Source organism: Elgaria multicarinata, chromosome 2 (genome assembly GCF_023053635.1).
Source record: "Elgaria multicarinata webbii isolate HBS135686 ecotype San Diego chromosome 2, rElgMul1.1.pri, whole genome shotgun sequence".
Lineage (NCBI taxonomy): Eukaryota > Metazoa > Chordata > Lepidosauria > Squamata > Anguidae > Elgaria > Elgaria multicarinata.
The window spans coordinates 16,593,950-16,616,567 of NC_086172.1; the positions used below are offsets into that span (position 1 = coordinate 16,593,950).

Genomic DNA, 22,618 nt, shown 5'->3' on the forward strand with positions numbered 1-22,618 from the left:
AGAGTGTAGGACACGGACTAATGGGCTCAAGTTAAAGGAAGCCAGATTCTGGCTGGACATCAGGAAAAGCGTCCTGACTGTAAGAGCAGTATGACAATGGAACCAATTACCTAGGGAGGTTGTGGGCTCTCCCACACTAGGGATATTCAGTAGGTAGCTGGACAGCCATCTGTCAGGTATGCTTTAAGTTGGATTCCTGCATTGAGCAGGGGGTTGGACTCGAGGGCATTATAGGCCCCTTTCAACTCTATTATTCTATTAAAAGGAAGCAGGACTCTGACAAACTAAGGCCACAAAAGCTCTGCCTCCACTACTTGACTCATGTATTGGAATCAACCCAAAAAAATCTCAGTACCAACTTGGCAATTGGCACTGATACCACCTGTCTCTGAAGGAGAGACTGTACCCCACCACTAGACTGAGAACCCTCACATCTGAGGGAATATCCCGAGAACCAACACTGGTCATGTTGACACACAGAGAGGCCTTAGGGGATAGCTGTCCCCGATAGACACAGAACAGATCCAGATCTCCGTACTCCAAGTGGGAGAGGGGTTTGGAGTGATCTCTTCTCCTGACTCAACCTTATGACTGGGACTGATGGGGACCCCATAGACAAAGAGATTACTACTAATGTGGTACCCAGTACCACATGATGGCTACCACCACCCTTCGTCATCGACCTCAGCTTCCTACCTGTGGGATGCTTATTTCCCATGACCAATAGCGGATGCCTTCATGCCCCTACCTCCACCACTGATGCACAGAGACCTATCTGAGAGATCCCCTGCCTTGCATTGCCAGCCGCAACAGACCTCAACTACTGAAACAGCCCGTGCACCATAACCGGCCCTACCAAAAATCTCTCTGCAGCACCGAGACTCCCCTCAACGTTGAGGGTCTCAGACCTTGGCAACTGATGATTACCAGTCCAACTCTGGCCCCAGATGGGGCAGTCGGATTGCTTTAACCTCTGTTACCATCAGAAGACATGGGGCAATTCTTCGAGCAAATAGCCCACATGGCACAATCCCTGGGCATGGAAACTCAACAACCTGCTGAGAGGCTTATGGATCCCATCTTTGATGTCTTCCACATCATTTATTTATTTAGAATATTTATATACCGCTCCCCATTGAAAAATTTTGGAGCGGTGTACAAGATAAAATGAAATAAAAACAGAATAAAACAGTTAAAACAAAATTTAAAAGAAGCAAAAACAGAGATTCAAGGCTGCATATTAAAGAAAGGCTTCTTGGAATAAAGATGTTTTCAGGAGGTGCCGAAAGGAGTACAAGGTTGGCGCCTGCCTGACCTCCAGAGGCAGGGAATTCCACAAGAGAGGCGCTACCACACTGAAGGCTCTTCCCCTGGTGGATTCCAATCAGAGGATGGATCTATGTGGAACCACATGGACACCACTGCCATTCCATTCCTCCCCACTGTGCAGTACACTGTTCAAGTGTCATGGAAATCACCTTCATCCATGACTCCAACTTCAAAGCATCTTGAAAATATGTATAAGATACAACAAAAAGATGCAACCTTTCTGTTCAATCACTCACCACTGAACTTCGTGATCATGAAATTGGCTCAGGGAAAGTCACATAAGATCCATTCTTCCCCTGTAGACAAGAAGGGCAGGGAACTAGACCTCTTCAGGAGATGAATCTACACCTCGACTGCACTCGATTTAAGGGTAGCCAATTATCAAGTGGCCAAGGCCCACTATCAGCTGTTCATATGGGAGAAGATGGGATCGCTATGTGACTATCTACCTGATTACCAATGAGAGCTTGCACAGATGTTTCAAACAAAAGCAACATGACTGGCCAGACAACAGATCAATGCAGCTCACTACCAAACAGATTGCAATGCCAAAGCGATGGTAGGAACCTTAGCTCCTCAACCCAGTCTTTTTGGTAACAGCCCTCCCATCATTGACTGGAACAATCCAAGAAGCCTTTGATTGGTCTGTTCCTCTGCCAGCTTCCACTCCGTCCAACAGACCCTTCGGCCACTGGCTGCAAACCTTTCTCCCAGTATGGGAGTCGCTAACTACAGACACCTGAATTCTTGCCATCGTCTGTTGTTGATACCGGATCAAATTCAATAACCCTCCCTTCGTCTCTCCTGTTGGAGGACGAGATGTTTCTACTGAAGGGAGCTATACAAACCTGTGCCATCACACCAAACATCATAGGGTTTCTACTTCTGTTATTTTACTATCCCAAAGAGGAATGGAGGGATCTGTCTTATTCTGGATCTGAGAGGGGTCAACAAATTCATCTCCCCCAAGAAATTCAGAATGACCACACAGTCGTTGATCCTACCCTTACTCAACAAAGGGGACTGGTTTGCAGCCATTGATCTGAAGGATGCGCACTTCCAGATTGCAATAGAGAAATCCAGCCAACTGTTCCTGCTTTTTGCTATTGGGGACCAGTCCTTCCTGATCAGATTTCTCCGTTTTGGCCTTTCTGCAAAATGTGGGGTCATTGTTTGTGCCCATCTTCGTCTTGCAGGGATCCATATTTATCCTTTCCTCAACAACTGGCCTCATCACTGACACACCAGATGACATGAGGAATGACATTCACCACACCCTCACCCTGGTCGAAGCCCTCAGCCTCTGTGTCAACACTGGCAAGTCAACCCTGCAGCTATTGCAGACAATCCACTTCATTTGAGCAGTCCTCATTTCCCTCATGGCATGTGCATACCTACATTGCGATCAAGCATGAGTGCTTATAGCTCTAGCCGAGAAGGTTATGCAACAACAGATGGTCCGAGTCTTCACAATTCAAAGGTTGCTGGGGCTGATGGCTGCGACGACAGCAGTAACACCATTCACCAGATTGAGGATGAGAATACTGCAAAACTGGTTCCTCAGGGTGTTCGACAACCAGTGGGACACCACTGCAACACAGTTTCAAGTACCATCAGAAGTGTTAAACTCCTTGAAGTGGTGGACTACATAAACAAATCTCCTCATTGGGTTACGCTTCAAACACCACATCCCAGTGGCAACTGTAATAATGGACGCCTCCTTGATGGGATGGACCCTGATGCCCCCAAGGTGTTTGGTTTGACAAAGAACGATCCCTCCACATCAATCACCTATTATGATGATGATGATGATGCACTATCAATGTACATGGTGCTGTACATAGTAAAAGAATAAAACGGCAACACCCTGCCACATAGGCTTACATTCTAATAAAATCATAATAATAAGAGAGGGAAAAGAACGCACCAGATAGGCACAATAAAAATAACGGTGTGAAAATAAGAACAAAGTCAAGTTCTAAGAAAAGGAAAGGAAAGGATCCTCTCGTGCAAGCATTGACTCCTAGAGGGACGCCTGCTTTCGCTGACGTCTTCTTGGCAGACTTCGTAGCGGGGTGGTTTGCCATTGCCTTCCCCAGTCGCAGTTACCTTTCCCCCAGCTAGCTGGGTACTCATTTTACCGACCTCGGAAGGATGGAGGGCTGAGTCGACCTGAGCCAGCTGCTTGAGAACCAGCTTCCGCTGGGATCGAACTCAGGCCGTGGGGAGAGTTTCAGCTGCAGTAACTGCCACTTACCACTCTGCGCCACATGAGTCTCTAAAAGCTGTAGAAAAAAGAAAGTTCCCCCCAAAAGTTCTAAAAGCTGAAGAAAAAAGAAAAGTTTTCAATTGAGCTTTAAAATCAGTAATTGAACTTGTGATCCACAAATGCTCTGGAAGAGAATTCCAGGCATAAGGGGCAGCGAGAGAAAATGGACGAAGCCGAGCAAGAGAAGTAGAGACCCTAGGGCAGGTAAGAAACATGGCATTCGATGAGCGAAGAGCACGAGTGGGGCAATAATGTGAGATGAGAGAAGAAAGATAGGAAGGAGCTAGACTGTGACAAGCTTTGAAAGTCAACAGGAGAAGCTTATATTGGATTCTGAGGTGAATTGGAAGCCAATAAAGGGATTTCAGAAGTGGAATGACATGATCAGAGTGATGAGCCAAGAAGATGATCTTAGCAGCAAAGTGGTGAATAGAAATCAACGAACTGATGTGTGAAGAAGGAAGGCCAGTCAGAAGAAGGTTACAATAGTCTAGCCGAGAAATAACCAGTGCATGAACAAGATTTGGCAGAAGAGACAGACAAAAATGATCAGATCCTGGCAATATTATACAAGAAAAACCAACAGGATTTAGCTACTGCCTCAATATGAGGAGTAAAGACTACAAGCTTCCTCAATTGGAATAAATGTAACATTATTGATGGTAATAGAGAATGAGAGATAGGGAGAAGGTTTGAGGGAAAACCAACCAATTTTGTCTTTGCCATATTAAGTTTCAAATGACATTGAAGCAACCAAGCTGAGATATCTGAAAGACTTGCTGAGATAGAGCTTGTTGGGGGTCGAAAGGGCACTCAAAGCATTCAAGACCATTCTTTGAAACCACAATGTACAGATTGTATTGAATAACCCAATGGTGGACTACTCCCTGAACAAACAGGGCTGGGTACGGATTTGGGACTGGTGTATCTAGAAGAATATAGGACTCACAGCCATTAACATGGCAGGAAAAGTCGACCCAGTGGCAGTCAGCTTGAGCCACTCATATCAACCATCCCACGAATGGGAACTGAACCCATATATGACAGCACCTCTTTTGCAAGTTGAGTCACCTGACTTGGGACCCATTTGTTGTAGCGAACCAGACAGCGTGCGACTTGTTTTGCAGCAGAGCAGGCGAAGGGACAGCGTCTCAAGGGGATGCCTTCACACAGCAGTGGCCTTCACTCCTGGCACAAGTTGTAGCCAAAATAGCACTGGACCAAACACACTACATTCTGATAGCCTCATGTTGGACCCAACAGCTTTGGTTCCCCCACCCCCTGCGTGTCTCCTCTGGGAGGCACCACAGCTACCTCTAGTATCGAATCTCCTGTCCAGGGTTTGCGGAAGGATCCACCACCCAGACCTGAACACGTTACATCTCACAGCATGGAGAATCGGCCAAATCTAATGATGGTACCGCCATCTATATAGGCTATACTTGATGCAGCTTGGAAACCCACCACTCGAAAGTCCTATGAGAACAAGTGGCTAGCTTCACATCCTTTGCCTGCTTGCAATGTTTCGACCCGGTCAGTTGCCCAGTTCTTAATGTCCTCCATTTTTTGTTGCACTTCCATGAAAAGGGCTTACAGAACTCTTCCATTAGAGACTATCTAGCAGCGATCTCCACCTTTCATGACCACATTGATGGCTCCTCAACCTTACTACACCTTACGGTAAAAACTTTCCTTAAAAGACTGAAAAACATGGCACTCCTGGTCACAAGGCCTGCACCACCAGGAGCCTATCCGTAGTCCTTTATGCTCTCACCAAAAAGCCATTTGGACTCCTCGCTATGGTGGATTTGAGACTATCAACAGTGGGGGAGAAAGCAGAGGAAGGGAGAGGGACTGGAAATGGTGGTATGTGTGAACACAGTTATATATACTACAGGGATTTTTGCAGATTCCTCCTTTGCTGTGGAAAGTGGGGTGATCCTTTGGATCAGTGCAGAAGGTGGAACTGGGTCTTCAGGGAAAAGGGGGAATTGGCGAAAATTGCTTCCCTGTCCCCTTGTTTCAGAGAAGCGCCTCCATTGGGTCATGGTTTCCTTGCAAACAGAAGGAATCCTTCTGATCATGGCAGGACAGGTCTGGATCCAGCTGTTAACTTCTTCAGTTGTGTATGGGGGGCCAAGGTTTAAGTGTGGGTTTTGAGGAGGGGGTTGAAAAAGAGGTGGCCCAATATAGCACTTCTGAAATAGAATGTTATATATAAAGGACAGGGAACAGGGGTCTTTTGAGGATAATGCATGATGCACATTGCATCTCATTTAATAGTTTCCCTCATTTCCTTTTCTAATTACTACACCACTACTTTTATTTTGAAAAGCAACAGTTTTTGTATTTAAAGTACTTCTTTCTAAACTTTGCCTTTTTGTTTTGAAATGTTATATTACAAACGCATGATTGCTTTCTTATAGGATCTCTGAGTACAATTTCTAGTAATGGCTCAACTCGAAATTGGAGGCGAGGTCAGAAAAGGAGTACACGTACATCAAAACCAGATACAGATATAAAGGTCATTGCAGAACTTTGTAAAGAACATGGTTGTAATTTGGATGAGGTAAGACCAGTTTAGAACATCTACGTACTGTTCAACTTTTCTGCAATTCCCCCCCCCCCAGTCCACTTTTTCATTTTTCTCATCCTTTCTCAATTCCTTACTACCTTCATTTGTCTTCTCAAATGCCTGTTTGTCTATGACATGGTTCACACTTAATGACAGCTCGGAATATGAGTTGAGTATGGTTGTATTTGAATTGTGGATCACCATTACATGTGATCTATGCAATATAGTTTAACTATGAGTTGTTAACCATGAATAACGCAGAGTTCACAGCTCACGGGTTCTCTTCCTGGGTTGTTTGTGGTTAACAACCCGTAGTTATACCATAGTGCAAGGTTTGCACATAACTCATATGCATCCCATATTCTGAGTTGTCGTTATATGCAAATTAAGCTGTTGCCCCGTTCCCGTCCCTCTTGGCTACTTTTCTTTTATATTTTCCCAGATTCCATCCTCCCTTTTATCATATCCTGTCAGTGTTCAGACCCTTCTGTCCGCAGGGATTGTGTTTGTCGCAGTTAGTCTAAGGCTGTTATTTTTATGTTATAACTTCATCTGATTTATATACTCTTAGCATTAATGACATAATAAAGCTTAGCACTGTAGGAGTCACTGTGTTTTGCCTTGTTTTCTGTGTAGTGGGATCATTAAGCATTCTTAATCATGCCCTAAATTTACCTCTGAATACATAAAGCAGCTGAAGTTACTTCATCTCAGTCTAATATGTGCATACCTTATGGTCCTGCCCTATCCTGCATATACCTAGGATGCATGAAAACAGTAGAATATTCTAAATCATGGCTATGTTTTGTAGTCACTTTATGCTAGGCCAAATACTTAGAATTGGGTAATCAGACTGTTGGATGTGGAGGTATCTTCATTTTGATAGTGGTAGGTTCAGTTTCTCAATAAACAAGTGCAATCAATTTGTTTTGCAATATTATGCATGGAAAGAGACCTCCATGTACATTGATGGTGCTATATAAATAAATAAATAAATAAATAAATAATAATAATAATAATAATAATAATAATAATAATAATTTTATCCTTTTTTAGGTGAAAAATGTTTACTTCGCTAGTTTTATTCCATTCCTGAATTCTATGGGTATTACAGCTTTCAGTGGACTTCCAGAGGTAATATTATAATAACGTGAAGGTTTTAGTTCAAGGATGGCTACACTGAATCCTAGCTTTGTGTTTTATAGTTATGTACTGTCTTGGTTCTTGATAAATATTTTGTTTTTAAGTAGTGAATAGCTACTTGAAAACAGCTTATGATAGAGTATCTCATTGGAACAGTGACAAGTCTGAGTGTCTGTATAATGGGGACTGAACTAGATGGATATATGACTTGATTCAATCATGTTTTTCTTAAAGCAATAGAATAGAATCCAATGAAGTCTTTCCACTAACAAAACTACTTCAGTAGTTTTAAAAAAAAGTGGGGCATGGGGAACAGTTCCCCACCCGATCCCTTGCACGCCTTTAAAATCTGCTCTGGAAGGTTGTGGGACCTTCCAGAGCTGAACTCAGAGGATATGTTACATTTTTGATAGCTCTGTAATTTTTAACCATATGTAATTTTTATCATGTATAGTATAGCAAAATGTCAAGTTTGTATGTGTTGCAATGATCTGTGGATTGAGCAATAAACATATTGATATGAATTCAGAGAGTGAGGGGGCTGTAGGAGGAGGGAGGAGAAAGTCCTATTGCACAAGCAGGCTTCTGGCATGACATTGGAGTCTGCCCATCGAAATATAATTTTCAAGGAATAAAATGAGTTGCAGATGAGCATATTACATATGAACCATGAGTCCATTGTCACTATGAATCTTTTAATCTTTTGAAACCTGAGGTTGAGAATATGTCAAGCAAATATGAAGAAATGTATCTGAAAAACAAGGATATTGATGCCAGATTATTTCTGGAGAAAGATGGGCCTTTACAATATGATCATACACAATGGTAATATGTTTGTTTTAATTTTTGCATGGTTTTTATGTTGCAGTAATCTGATCACTCATGAAGCAAACTGGTAGATATGGGGAAATAACAGTTAAATTTTAGGGGAAATGTCCTGATGGTACATGTGGAACAAACTATCTTGGATAGTGGTGATCTCTCTTTTTTGTCAGGTGGTCTCTACAGCCTTTTGCTTAGAAATCTTTATCAGGGATTTCCATGTAACAATGAATTTCCTACATCAGCAGAGGGGTTGGACTAGATGATATCTGAGTGGAATTGTTTGATCCCCCCCCCCAGTCCATGTGATTCCAAATTGCAGAGCTATATCTTGTCTGTGGCCTGCAGGCAAGTTAAAGGAAAAGAGAGTAAGCACCTTCTAAACTAAATTGCAAAGGAGTACAAAAGAGAAGCGAGAACCCTTGTGAAGAAAGGGTGATTGTACTTGTAGAAAATAGAAACAGAATGAGGTGTACACCTCAAATGACTGTGGATAGGTAATAGAGAAGAGGGAAGGACACTCCACATTGTGCATACAAAGAAACCTAGCCTGACTTTATTTATTTATTTATTGCACTTATATACCACTCCCATAGCCAGGGCTCTCTGGGCGGTTTACATGGACTTAGAACATAAACCTCACAGAAAGACATCAGGCCTGTGTGTGTAGAGAAATTAAATTTTTCTCATGTTAAGTTTACAGTTAGAGAGAACGCCAACAAAAAACTCTGGTGAAGACCTTCCTGTTGTACTTCCACAGACCCCAGTTCGGTAAGAAAAAATTAAGTTTCCCTTTTTAAAAATTTAATACACATTTTAGAAAATTATTTTATGAGTATAGGAATTTTATCTGAAATTGTATTTCAGCCCTGCAAGCATTGTGAATTCTTCAGTTCTCAGGTCTGATTTAAATGTGATAGAGTTGTACAAAAAAAGCATTTACAGAATCCCTTTAGACAGGTGGAATAATGTGGGTGGTGGTCGACCAATTCACAAAAGTAGTTGTTAGCGGACATTCTGTTGCTGATATATTGTTTAAGCAAATAGAATATTTGTAAACATGCTATGCTATCATGTTCACAACAGTTCAGCCTGTTTATTCCAAAAGCTTCTTCACAATGTTGACTGCTGTCCAAAATTGGTTCATAACAACATAGATTGTTTGAAATGCTTCGGATGGTGCTAATGTAAGGAAGTAGCAGCTCTATTGGAATGACATTAAAAACGTTTTTTTAAATGCATCATTTTATTAGGTGACTTTTTCTGTTCAAAGTGCATTTCAAGAAATCGTAATAAATAATACTTTCCCCCTCTGTAGGGCTGCGATGAATACTATTCAGCAATTAATGATGGTTTTAAATTCTGCAAGTGATAAACCGTCAGACAACCTTACTAACTACTTTAATGTAAGTAGCAGCATTTTAACTAAAGATTTTGGTGAGGGTGGATGTTTTTGGCAAATGTTTTGGCCTGAGTTGAACAAGATGAGGCTATCACAAAAATGCTAAACAAGAGGTTTTTTAATATCACTCTTTTCGAATAATAGAGTGAAATCCAATCCTCCCCTGCACTTAGCCAAAACGTGCTCTGGAGGGTTGGAGGACCTTCTAGAGTAGACTGGGGATGATGGGATGTAGAAATGGAAGGTACCATTGGAATGGAAGTCCACCGTGTGTGATGTTGGATTTCACAGACTGATAGGAACATATGGATATTACTCTTGGAGATGAGGTGAAGAAACTCTTTTCTGCAGTTTGCTTGTATTTATTAGTTGTCTTTCAGAATAAATTCTCTACATGATATACAAGTTCAAACTAGATACAAATATAATTAAAATCAGCACCAAAATCCTCTTTAAAAAAGCATAAAAAGAAGTGTTAAGCATAGACAAATAATTTCACACAGAGTTAAAACCATTTCGAAACTAAAAACCACCCATCAATTTTACAAATACTAAAGATCTTTAAAATATTCCATTGATGTTAAATTTAGTATAAAACATGATGTTAAATGGCCTGGGAGGATAAAAGCATCTTACCTATGAAGTAGTACTTCATAGGTCACAAACATTACTTTGAATTGAGCCCAGAAACAAATCAGAAGTCAGTGAAAGTGAGAGAGAACGGCATAATAAGCTAATAATGCCTGGTCCAGGTTAACCATCTTTCTACCATTTTCTGCACCAGATCAAGTTCCCAGAACTTCAGAAGCAGCCTCATGTATATCAGATAACAGCAGAAATAGACTATCTGTCTCCTGGTAGGGTACCAGTTTAAGCTGTAAACGTCACTTTAAGGAACTGTTTGGATGATCACAGGGGTAAAAGAAGCCACTGTGGTTTCTCTCGCTGTTCCCACACATGTCCTGTGTCGGACAACACAGCAAACTGCGCTGCAGCATGGGTAATTAAGCAAACCTTGGTCATATGTGAAGGCAGAGGAAGAAGCCACAATGGCTTCTTTTACTCCCATGATCATCTGAACCTGGATTATACCACAGATGCCGCTTTTGCCTTTAATGAAAGTGATGGTACTCTTGTACCTCTAAGCTACAAACCTTGTTATGTGTTAGTCCTTTTAATAAATTTTTTAAATAATAAATTAATCCTGTTGCCAAGAAATTAAAAATTTAGCATCTTTATACTCCCAGACTTTCTTGGAAGTTGAAGTTCTTCATTGTGGTCTCTGTGAATCACACATTATGGGCTCTGTGCCTGTGCTGTGGCTGATATCAGGAAACTTTGATAGCTGAGGAAGTATTTTCATTGGGAACCCCTCCCCCTCCATCCTACTGCCATTTTCGGTCCTACCTTGATCTTCAGTTCTCTTTCACCCGCCTCTGGTGCCGCATGTTGGGAGCTTCTTCTCCAAGAGAACTTATATTTCTCAAAGCTGAGGATCTCATCTTTTCTTTCCTTCTACTCCTTTCTCTGTTCTCAATTCTTTCTAATATTGCTTTTACTACTTCTGTCCTTTTTCTACAACTTAAGCAGCTGCCTCTATAGCACAGAGAGCCCTTTTCAAAAAGTGCTCTTTCTGCAACAGAAAGGTACCCTTATCAGACAGCCACACTCTCCGCCTTGTTTGACTCCGCGAGGCCCATGTCGTTAAGGCCTGTACGGCAACTGCATGAAACTATCTAAGCAGGTGTGCCACAACCGATCTGACCATCTTAAGACAATCGTGTGTTAAAAGGCTCTAGAAATGGTGGATAGCCTTACCATGGGCCAAGCGGACACTCCTCCAGCAACAAAGTTGCTCACCATTTCCACAGCGAAAAAACTATCAAAAAGGGCACAAAAACACAAGTCGGCTACGGACAGAGATAAGAAGAGAAAGAAATCCAAGGACATCCATCCAGAGGCTTACCCTCCTTCGCCTCAAATGCAGCCGCAACCACCTCGCCCATCAGTACCGACGCCACCCCCAGTCCTGAATCTGCTCCTGGGCCCATCGGTATTGCTCCTATCAGCCTCTATCTCAGAAGGTGAGATCCAGGATTTGCTGGCTTCTAGGGAACATATCTCTCTGGCGTAACAGTTCGCACCATCTAGGGATCCCTCTCCCCCCACATGCCGTGATACTCCACCTCGTGGCTCTGGACCATTGAGATCATCATCTGCTTCTATCCATCACTCCTGCCATGGAGCAGTTGACCAGGATCTCTCCCACAGCAGAGCTTGATCACCTTACAGGATTGGGACAGAGACTCCCAATGCTTGATGCCAAGGTCCTGTGTCTCAGACTATTGAGACTGTTGAGATGATAGATACCATCCCTCTATCCCCTCTCGATATCAAGATCGCCACTCTCCATTCTCCAGACCACCACCTTCCATTCCACCTTTGTCACCACCCAGAACGGCTTCTCTCAACCATTCTCGTACTTTGTGGTAACCTGGGCCATCGATTGAGCACTGCCTTCCTACACCTCAAGTGAGGACCCGTTCGCCCTCACGCTCTGAAGACAAATCAGACTCACCCTTGGTTATTTCTGCTCCTCGATCTCTCCCATCCCCAGATGATGTGGTCTGTGCCACGGGTCGAGCATCCCCATCTGAGGACACTGGCCAGTTTGCTGAGCAAATCTTAAGCATGGCTCAATCTCTAGGCATCGATATCCAGCAACCATCAGAACATGTTTCCGACCCAGTGTTTGACGCAATCTACACAGACAACATGCCACCGGTCTCGATACCATTCCTGCTGACCCTTCTCCACACCACCCGCCAGTCATGGAAGGCACCATCCTCCGTGGCACCTACCTCCAAGCGTCTTGAGAGCCTTTAAAAAGTGCAAGAAAAGGACACTTCCTTCCTTTTCATGCACCCCAAACCAAATTCAATCATTGTCGAGTCTTCACAGGGTCATTCGAACAAAGTACACATGACCCCTGTAGACAAAGAAGGCTGTAAACTCTATATGATCGGTAGGTGGATCTACTCCTCAGCCGCACTCACTTTGAAAGTAACCAACTATCTGGCCAGGATGATACACTATCAAATCTTCCTTCGGGATAAGATCTCGACCCTAACTACCTATTTGCCTGATGACCAGCGTGAAGTCACACAAATGTTCCGAGCCAAAGGTTTAAAGCTCTCACGCTTGCAGCTCAACTCTTTGCACCATTTGACCGACTGCGCCTCAAAATCCATGGTCGGATCTGTAGCCCTCCGATGCCATGCATGGCTCCACTGTGCGGGCTTAACACCCAAAGCCCGCTCTTGCATCAAAGACCTCCCCTTCGATGGGGAAGGGCTATTTAACTCTTCAACTGATGGCACTATGGATACCATGCAAATAGCCTGCTCAACGGCAAAAAAGATGGGAATCTTTCAACCGACCCAGTATCTGACATACAGGAGATGCTGCTACCGGCCCCAATCGTCTTTCCGTAATCGACAGCAACACAGCAGGTCAAGCCACTACCATCACACACATCAACAACATAAGAAGCAGGTTCCATCGCCCCACTTTTGTCAGCCACACTCTAAATCGGATACCTTCACCAAATGGCAGGTTTGACAACCAGCAGCATCCACCCAAGACACCTCTCTTTGGTGCTACCCTGGCCCCCTGTTACACCATGTGAGCCAGAATCACCTCAGACATCTGGGTCCTCTCCATCATCCGCAATGGATACTGAATAGAATTCAAGGTCCCCCCTCCTCGGCAGTGTACATATCACCACACCATCACAAGCCCTACTGGAGGAATCTCCTCTCCTCTTGGAAAAGGGAGCAATTCAGTGAGTAACATCCAACACCCAAGAAGGCTTCTTTTCACGTTACTTCACAGTGCCGAAACAGGATGGGGGCCTTCGACCCATTCTAGATCTAAAAGACCTGAATACCTTCATCATACCAAGGAAATTCAGAATGGTCACGTTAGCACGATCCTCCCACTCCTCCAGCGCGACCACTGGTTTACATCGGTCGATCTCAGAGATGCCTACTTCCACATTGCTACCCACCCCACTCATCACAAATTCCTCCGCTTCACCATCAGCACGGAAGTCTTTCAATTACGAGTCCTCCCCTTTGGCCTTGCCACCACCACAATGGTATTTACAAAGTGCATGGTGGCTGTCTGCGCTTACTTGTGGACCTGGAATGTCGAGATCTTTCCCTATCTCGACAATTGGCTTATCGTGGGCCCCATTACAGCTCTCAGCTGTGACATACACACATAGCCCTAGTCCGCGACCTCCTGACTTCCTTGGGCCAATGTGTCAGTGACGAAAAGTCACAATTCAGCCCCTCTCAGAGGATCACATTCATCTGGGTAGAACTTGACTCTCACACCTTTTGAGCCTTTCTATCAAAGAGACAAGTAGATGCGCTGACACACTTGGCAGAAAATCTATTCCACCAACAATCAGCCAGTGTCTAGACGATCCAAAGACTACTAGGCCTAATGGCCTCCACTGTGTATGTTGTCCAGTGGGCGCAGCTGCAAATGCGCCTACTCCAGTCTTTTCTTCTCCAGTCCTTCAGCGGTAGAGCTGACCCACATCGGGTGCATCTCTCCATACTGAGAGATGTCCTCCAAACACTACTCTAGTGAATGAACCCATCCAACCTGTCGACAGTTAATATTTAACTGACCTGAGAATAGTTGTTTTAAATGGATATTGTTGTTTTTTAAACTTTTGGTGGTTTTAAATTTTGTATATCTGTTTTTAACGTTCATTGTTTTTAACTTTTGTAAACCACCCAGAGAGCTTCAGCTATGGGGCGGTATATAAATGTAATAATTAAATAAATGGAATGCCCTTTCTCCAGCCGAACCCATCGAAGACAATCCTGACCGACACATTGAACCTAGGATGGGGTGACGATCTCTCCATGTACAAGGACTTTGGTCTGATGCCGAATGTCAGCTCCACATCAGCACCCTCAAACTGCTCGCAGGAAGGAAAGCAGTGCTCGCGTTCGAAACCGAAACCCAACAACAACACATTCAAATCCTCTTGGCAATACTTCCGTGGTCTGGTACCTCAACAAACAAGGTGGCACACACTCAGCATGCCTCCTAGCCATGACCCTTGTCATCTTCAACTGGGTGATCTCAAGAGGAATATCCCTGACAGCCTTGCACATTGCAGGGAAAATCAACCAGCTCGCAGATGCATTGAGCCGCACCTACCTCGCAACCCACGAATTGGAACTCTCACCAAAAGTTCTCCGCAACCTATTCAGACAGTGGATGTTGCCAATGATAGACCTGTTTGTGTCATCGACCAACGCAGTTTGCAAACAATTCTGCATGAGAGCTGGCCACAGCAATCCCTAGGGGATGCATTTCAAATACCATGGACAGACTCACTCTGCTACATGTTCCCGCCTTTTCCTCTGCTTACTCGAGTCATCACCAAGCTCAGGGAAGAGGCAGCGGATTCCACCCTCAGCAACCCTGGTTCACCTCTCTATGCACCATGTTGGACAAGATGTTCATCTGCTTTCCATCGATCCTGGATCTGATCACGATGGGCCATGGCCGGACCCATCATCTCGACCTTAAAACTGATCACTTGGAGGATCAATGCACCTCCACATCTTTAGACCTCCTTCCTGACATCCTCCAGGTCATTCAGGCAGTGAGGAAGCCTTCCACTAGGAAAGCCTACAACAAGTGGACTTGCTTTTCCTCCTTTGTTTTTCCTCCGGTACAGCATGGATTCGACCCCCACAATGCCTCTATCAAGAAGGTACTTCTCTTCCTTAGGTCTCTCCTGGACACTGGCCTTCAATATTCCTCCATCCGTGTGTACTTTGCAGCCATATTGGTCATGCATCCACAGGTGCATGGATATTCTGTCTTCACTCACCCACTGGTCAAAAAATATCTCAAAGGGATAAAAACCTTAGCCTCCCCAGTGCGACCAGTAGTCCCCCAGTGGAGTCTCTCAGTCATTCTCAAAGCACTAACAGAAAAACTCTTTGAGCCACTGGCATCCATAAGTCTCAGACTCCTGTCACTTAAGGTCGCCTTTGTAGTCTCCATCACCTCAGCACGCCGGGCATTGGAACTCTCTGCACTCAGGATAGATCCTCTGCACTTCACCTTTCATACAGATAAAGTCACCTTCCATCTGGATCCTTCCTTCCTTCCCAAGGTGGTTAGTGCCTTCCATGTCAACCAGGATATTGTCCTACCCACATGGGTGAAGGACCCATCCTCTCCGCTAGAGTCCACACTTCACTCACTCGATATCCACTGGGCCCTAGCCTTCTACAAGGCGTGCACTGAGCCATTCATAAAATCACCCTGTCTTTTTCTGTGCTATTGAGGACTTAAAAAGGAGATGCCAGTCTCACCACAAAGACTATCAGTATGGATTACCCAGACGATCCAACTCCAAGGGCTCCACCTTTCAGGACCAGTGACAGCCAATTCCACCCAAAGTATGGCTACATCAGTGGCGTTCACTAGAGGTGTTCTGATCCTAGACCTCTACAAAGCAGCAACTTTGTCCAAGCCCTCTACATTAATCAACCACCTCAGACTGCTCACTGCAACTTCGGCAGAGCTGTCCTGTCGCACGTATCTGTCATCAGCGAGACAATCCACCTCTGGTAAGTGAGCTTGTTAATTGCCCATAATGTGTGATGCAGAGACCACAAGTAAGAAATGCAGGTTGCTTACCTGTAACTGTACAGGTAACCCACCCACCATCCCCTCTTGGTCTTGCTATTCCTCTGGCTGACACTGAGAGGATCCTTGCACATCCCACATTCCTCGGTTTCAGGACCATCTGTGGTCTCAAGGAACTGAGGATCAAGACAGGACCCCCGAGCATGCACAGTATGATGGTGGGGGAGGGGTTCCCGCCAAAAATACTTCCTCAGTTATCAAAGTTTTCTGATATCTACCTCAGTGCAGGCGCAGAGCCCATAATGTGTGAATGCACAGATGACCACTCAAAGAACTACAGCAATCTGCATTTTCTTAACTGATACTACTCTCTCTCTCTCTCTCAAGCTTGGGCTCCAATGGAATATTTTCTTGTCCAATATATCTGTTCTTGTCCAATATATCTGTTCATATAAGCTTTCCATAACCATTACAGAACTGCACAGTGAATCCTATGCAAGATATATTGGAAAGAGTAGAAAATCTGGGTTGTGTCTTCAAAGAGAAGTTTGCTGAAGCAGTTGGACAAGGATGTGCTGAAATTGGATCACAGGTAAGGTTTTTTAATAGTAACTCCAAAAAAAAAAAAAAAGTAAGCTGAGATAAGGAGAGCATTATTGAAGTATGCTTTTTGCTTCAAGCTATAGAGCTGGATAGATTCTGAAATGGGAAATGTATTAAATGCTCAGATGTGCTGGATTAAAGAGTATGGCCCCATGCCGTATTCCTGGTTCCATACTTTGGTATCCATGCATTCTACAGTCATGAAAATACAGATGTCTCTGCAATCATGAAGGCTAGGGTCTTAACTCTTCAAGATGCGAACTAAGATTCTTATCCTGGTGTCTATTTTGACGTCTAATTTGCTTCTTATTTCTGCTTTGGCAATATTCCCATGAATAATATTGTGCAAAAATGTTTCATCAGATTTGGTGAATTTGCAGGGTGGGGGGCTCTGGGGCGGGGAAGGGGAGAATGACGTCCTATGCAGGGACAATATAAATCCTGTACTCTGCTTCGAAAACGTCTAATTCATTGATTTTATTACAGATTTTATTACAGATCAAGACAGATTTTAGAGTGGTGAACAATAGAAATTGTTCCCTGACTCCCAAAGGCAGGAATTACATAAAAAGGGATTTTTTTTCCACTGAAGGCTCTTCTCCTGGTGGACTCCAATTTGGCCATAGGTCCATGTAGAACAGCCTTCCTCAACCTGGGGCGCTCCAGATGTGTTGGACTACAACTCCCAGAATGCCCCAGCCAGCATTCTGGGAGATGCAGTCCAACACATCTGGAGCGCCCCAGGTTGAGGAAGGCTGATGTAGAACTACCAGGAGCATGCCTTCTGATGATCTCAGTGACGGGTCAGGTTGGTAAGGGAAAAGTTTCAGGTATCCTGTTCCCAGGTTGTTTAGAGCTTTCTAATTTCCATGTAATGTGTTCCTGAAAGCATATTCATGGATGCAAATATTGCTTGGGAATGGACGTACAGCTTTCTACAAATGTCCTGGTGTTGGGTATACCTTTTCTTTTTGAATGTCTGGAGTAATGGAACTATTCTATTAAGTGGACTTATCAAACGCTTTCATCACAAATTAGCTGAAGTATAATAGATAATGCTTTTCTCTAAGAGAAAGACATTATATTACAGCTTGTTACAACAGCTTTTTTAAACTATTATTTTCAGAGATACAGGCTTGGGACACGGTTATACTACAGAGTGATGGAATCCATTTTAAAGTCGGTAGGTTTTCATGATACAATTGATTTTTTTACAGTTGGTATTTCCTTTTTTAATGCATTAAAGCCTTCATTTATGCATATATTCTAGGAAGAAAAACGGCTGTCAGTTCATAATTTTAGGTATGTTTGCTTCAAAGATTACTATTTTTTTACCCTCTAAAATTTGCTTGTGTTGAAACTTATACTTGAGACTTGTTTTTTTACAGCAAACTTTTGAATAACAAAATCTTCCACACATCTCTGCTGGCCTGTGCTCTTGAGGTTGTCATAGCTACATATGGTAGTAAGTTGAACTTAAATATTCATATATAATGTATATAAGCTATACTTGTTTTCAGTAGAACTTACTGTGATAACAGCATTTTGAGGGTAGGGAATTTGTTAAGCTAAATGTAAATCCAGAAATGACATCTATCTCAACATATGAAGAAAATAGTTTATACGGGACTTTGTTACTCAAATGTTAATTTAGGTGTATTGTCTTTAGATTCAAGGAATGCTTCACAAAGTGATACAATGAATATGGAAACAGACTTGTCTTTCCCGTGGATCATCAACATACTTCACTTAAAGGCTTTTCACTTATACAAGGTCATTGAAAGCTTCATTAAAGCAGAACCAAGCCTGACAAGAGAAATGATAAAAGACCTAGAATGCTGTGAACACCAAATTATGGGATCCCTTGCATGGCAATCAGTAAGATGTCTTTTAAACACATAACGTCTATATTCATGTTTTTAAGAAGTATCACCTGGACAATTTTATAATTTTATGGTACTATTTTGATTGGTACTACTTCCCACATAAAAAAATACTTCCTTTTGTGCTGGCTGGAATACATTTATCCAAAAGTTAAGTATAGTTCTAAACGCATGCAAACTGATTTAGTTCTATTATCAGCTGTTCCTATTTCATATCCTAAGATTTCTCAGCATTTTGGCTATGATCAAATGTGAATTTCAGGTACGAAGTTATTTTCAGTTGTTTAAAACTTTAAAAGAATTTCAATAAGTAATGGAGTTCTTATTGTTTGTGTTTGTGTGTTTTTTAGGATTCACCATTATTTGAGCTTATAAAACAGTCAAAGGAACGAGATGGGCAGACTGATGAACCTGAGTCTACCAATTACTTTACCCAGCCTCTTCAGCATAACCACACTGCTGCAGACCTGTAAGTACTGAATTGGGTAAGGGTAGTGATGAATGCCTCTTTAAGGGGTCTGGAAACAAAGCTCTATGAAGAGAGACTGAAAGAACTGGGCATGTTTAGCCTGGAGAAGAGAAGATTGAGGGGAGACATGATAGCACTCTACAAATTCTTGAAAGGTTGTCACACAGAGGAGGGCCAGGATCTCTTCTCAATCCTCCCAGAGTGCAGGACATGGAATAATGGGATCGAGTTGCAGGAAGCCAGATTCTGGCTGGAAAAACATCCTTATTGCATCTTCACCTAATGCTGAAAAGTTGATTGTTGTTGGTGCCAGGTGAATTTCCTTGTGGAGAACTTTCCATAAAATACAGGGATATCATTGAAAATGCCTATTCCTGAATTTCCACTGCCTTGAACTTCTCTCATAGGGGTGACATAGAGAAGAGCCTCTGATGTCGACCTGAGGAACCAAGTAGGTTCTGATGGAAGAGGCAGTCCTTCCTTGAGATATTAAGGTCCCAAGCCATACAGCTTTATAGGTTAAAACCAGCACTTTGAGTTTGGCCTGGAAACAAATTAGCAACCAGTGCAGGCAAGCCAGGACCACATTTATGTATTCAAAATATCTGATCCCAATCAACAGCCTGGCTGCTAAACTCTGCTCTAGCTGTAGTTTCGGAATTGTCTTCAAAGCCAGCCCAATATACAACACGTTGCAGTAATCTAACAGGTTACAAGACCATAGACCACTGAAGCCAGTTTGCTAAGCGAAACCACCAGCTGCCATTGTGTGGAAATAGAGTGAGGAGATGACATCTTCTGACCATCGCCAGAAGGTAGCAATGAAGCCTTGGAATGCCACAGACAACATCATGCAATAACATATTACCTAAATGGATGCGTAGTCCTGATGTAGGCAAAGGTTGCTGATGTCCTTGCTGCAACACCACACACCTCCGTACCTTTACTGATTCCATCTTGGTGCATAAAGGAAGCAGAAGGAAGGCTTCTTCCCCACACTATGGAGGCTGGCAGTTTTGCCTAGCAAACTGCCATAAGGGTACCCCTACATCACTACTTCCTAACCCATATACATTCCTAAAGCAGTCGTGGTGGCTGCCATAAGTGTGTAACAGCCGTATATTCCAAAATTGACCTTAAATCTAAAATACTAGCTGTACCCAGCGTAACATACGCCGTTGTAGCATATCTTAAAGTTTATTAATTAAATATAGCGGGGGCTGCTTGGAGGCCGCTGATACAGCGCCGTCCGACAGACCTGGGGGGCAGGGGGAGCAGGTGTCCCCCTCTCCCCGGGGTTCCTGTCAGCCCTGGGCCGCCCGCCCAGCTCACATGAGATTAGGCTGGGGCCTCGGCTCACAGCAGGCAAGCGGCCTCCCACTTGGCCACCCAGGGCCCCGGCTGTGCCTCGCTTATGCTCCGGACCGTGGCGCTGCCCCCTTCGTGGGGGTGGGGGGAGCGAAGAGGCAGAAAGGGTGGTAGGATTACCTTGGAAAGCCCGGAGGAGTCGGGCAAGGGGCTTAGCAACCTGTTTCAGCTGATGTTACACGTTGTTACTGTTGCTTAGCAACCTGTATCAGCTGAAGCCTTTACGGAAACATACCTAAGCGTTTTATATATAGAAATGCTACTGCAGCAAAAGACCTTAGAGGTCAGAGAGCAGATGGTCACTGACTTTTAAACGGTGCACATAGTACTTTGGGCTGCTTTGTACCTTTTTTCAGCATGACTTTGCTATTCTGCCACTGATAATAATTGAGAATGGGTTGGGATGCAGTTGATTAAGAGGATTCCAGGCAATGATATTGTTATTTTTTTTTGAACAAACATTTGTGGGATAGAGTCTGTGATAATCTGAAAACGTTCATTATTGGTAATTCTTGTTGATTTTATTTATGTTGCTTTTCTAGATATCTCTCTCCCACAAAATCTCCTAAGGAAAAAGTTTCTTCCACTTTAGTATGTTCATTTCCAGATTTTCAGTCTCCATCAGTAAATCAGTTTCAAAGACTGTACAAATCTACCTCCCTGTCATTGTTCTACAAAAAAGGTTGGTGTGTATATATATATATATATGTGTATATTTATTTATTTATTTATTTATTTATTTATTATTATTATTATTATTATTATTATTATTATTATTAATTTTGACCAGCATTTTTATCCCATCCTTTATCCAAAAAGGATACCAAGACAACTTACAAAGAGAAGAATAAGAAATAAGACAATCTTTTCCTGAGGGCTAACAATCTAAAAGACACCACAAAAGGAAAGGAGGATGAAAAAAGCAAATTCAAACACTAGATTTTTAGTTGCAATGTTCTTTAGCTCATGCCGACATTGGGACAGCTGCTGCTTCCTCTCTCTCTAATATAATAGCAGTGACAGTTGGTGTGAGAAGGGAGGGTGGCTGTTAGGTGGAGCTGTATCCAGGCACAATGGAGGGGATAATAAACAGACGTAATCATAGCAAAGGGGACAGGGTCTTGTGGCTTGGAACCAAAGAACTGCACGGTGTCCTCCATGTGATAACCCTTCTTGCAGCATACTTTGAATTTAAGCTCATATATTCGGAAACTATAGCACACGTTATTGCAGTTAAAAAATAACTCTGAAGTGTTTTATTTAATTGTAATATTGTAAAATTATAATATCTAACTAATTGCAGTATTGTGCAAACTATCTTCAGATATAGCAATTTAAAAATATTTTAATGCAGTTGTTCAATGAAGAGAGCCTCGTGTGGCGCAGAGCGGTAAAGCAGCAGTTTCTGCCGCTGAAACTCTCCCCACGGCCTGAGTTCGATCCCAGCGGAAGCTGGTTTCAGGCAGCCGGCTTGGGTCGACTCAGCCTTCCATCCTCCCGAGGTCGGTAAAATGAGTACCCAGTTAGCTGGGGGAAAGGTAATCATGGCTGGGGAAGGCAACGGCAAACCACCCCGCTATAAGGCCTGCCAAGAAAACGTCAACGAAAGCTGGCGTCCCTCCAAGAGTCAGTAATGACTCCGTGCTTGCACGAGAGGTTCCTTTCCTTTCCCTGCTGTTCAATGAAACCCTTGCTGTGCCGTAAGTGATTAACAGCTAGCATATTTTTTATATGTTTGCCTTTCTTTTACTGATAGGCAGGATAGAACAAGACTGACACTGGATTTTGGGTCTAGTTTATTTTATGCTTCTTAACATTTATAACTCATGTTTCTAAAGGTGATTTTATATTACCATAAAATACTTTTCCTGAACTAACAGCAGAGACAACAAGAGCAGTATACATCATTGCTGTTATGCTCAGAAACAAGTACCTTCCATTTGAGAAATGTCCTACTCTTCTTAAATATGCTGACCTCCTGCAGACTGTAACCAGGAACTGTTTCTTGACTTTGCTGTTCCTATACTTATGGTAGTAGTTTACTTCTGATACATTCCTATCG

General features: G+C 43.1%; 1 protein-coding gene across 2 annotated transcripts in view; it reads left to right on the forward strand.

The window, feature by feature from the left end:
* RB1 (RB transcriptional corepressor 1) overlaps positions 1-22,618 on the forward strand; it is a 71,413-nt gene that overhangs the window by 22,703 nt on the left and 26,092 nt on the right. For both annotated transcript variants that reach the window (XM_063116083.1, XM_063116082.1), the window contains exons 7-18: positions 6,025-6,167; positions 7,230-7,307; positions 8,032-8,141; positions 8,835-8,909; positions 9,457-9,544; positions 16,709-16,825; positions 17,963-18,019; positions 18,107-18,138; positions 18,225-18,301; positions 18,506-18,714; positions 19,070-19,188; positions 21,099-21,238. In XM_063116083.1, coding sequence (XP_062972153.1) covers positions 6,025-6,167; positions 7,230-7,307; positions 8,032-8,141; positions 8,835-8,909; positions 9,457-9,544; positions 16,709-16,825; positions 17,963-18,019; positions 18,107-18,138; positions 18,225-18,301; positions 18,506-18,714; positions 19,070-19,188; positions 21,099-21,238 — 1,245 coding nt within the window. The remainder of the gene's footprint in view (positions 1-6,024; positions 6,168-7,229; positions 7,308-8,031; positions 8,142-8,834; positions 8,910-9,456; positions 9,545-16,708; positions 16,826-17,962; positions 18,020-18,106; positions 18,139-18,224; positions 18,302-18,505; positions 18,715-19,069; positions 19,189-21,098; positions 21,239-22,618) is intronic.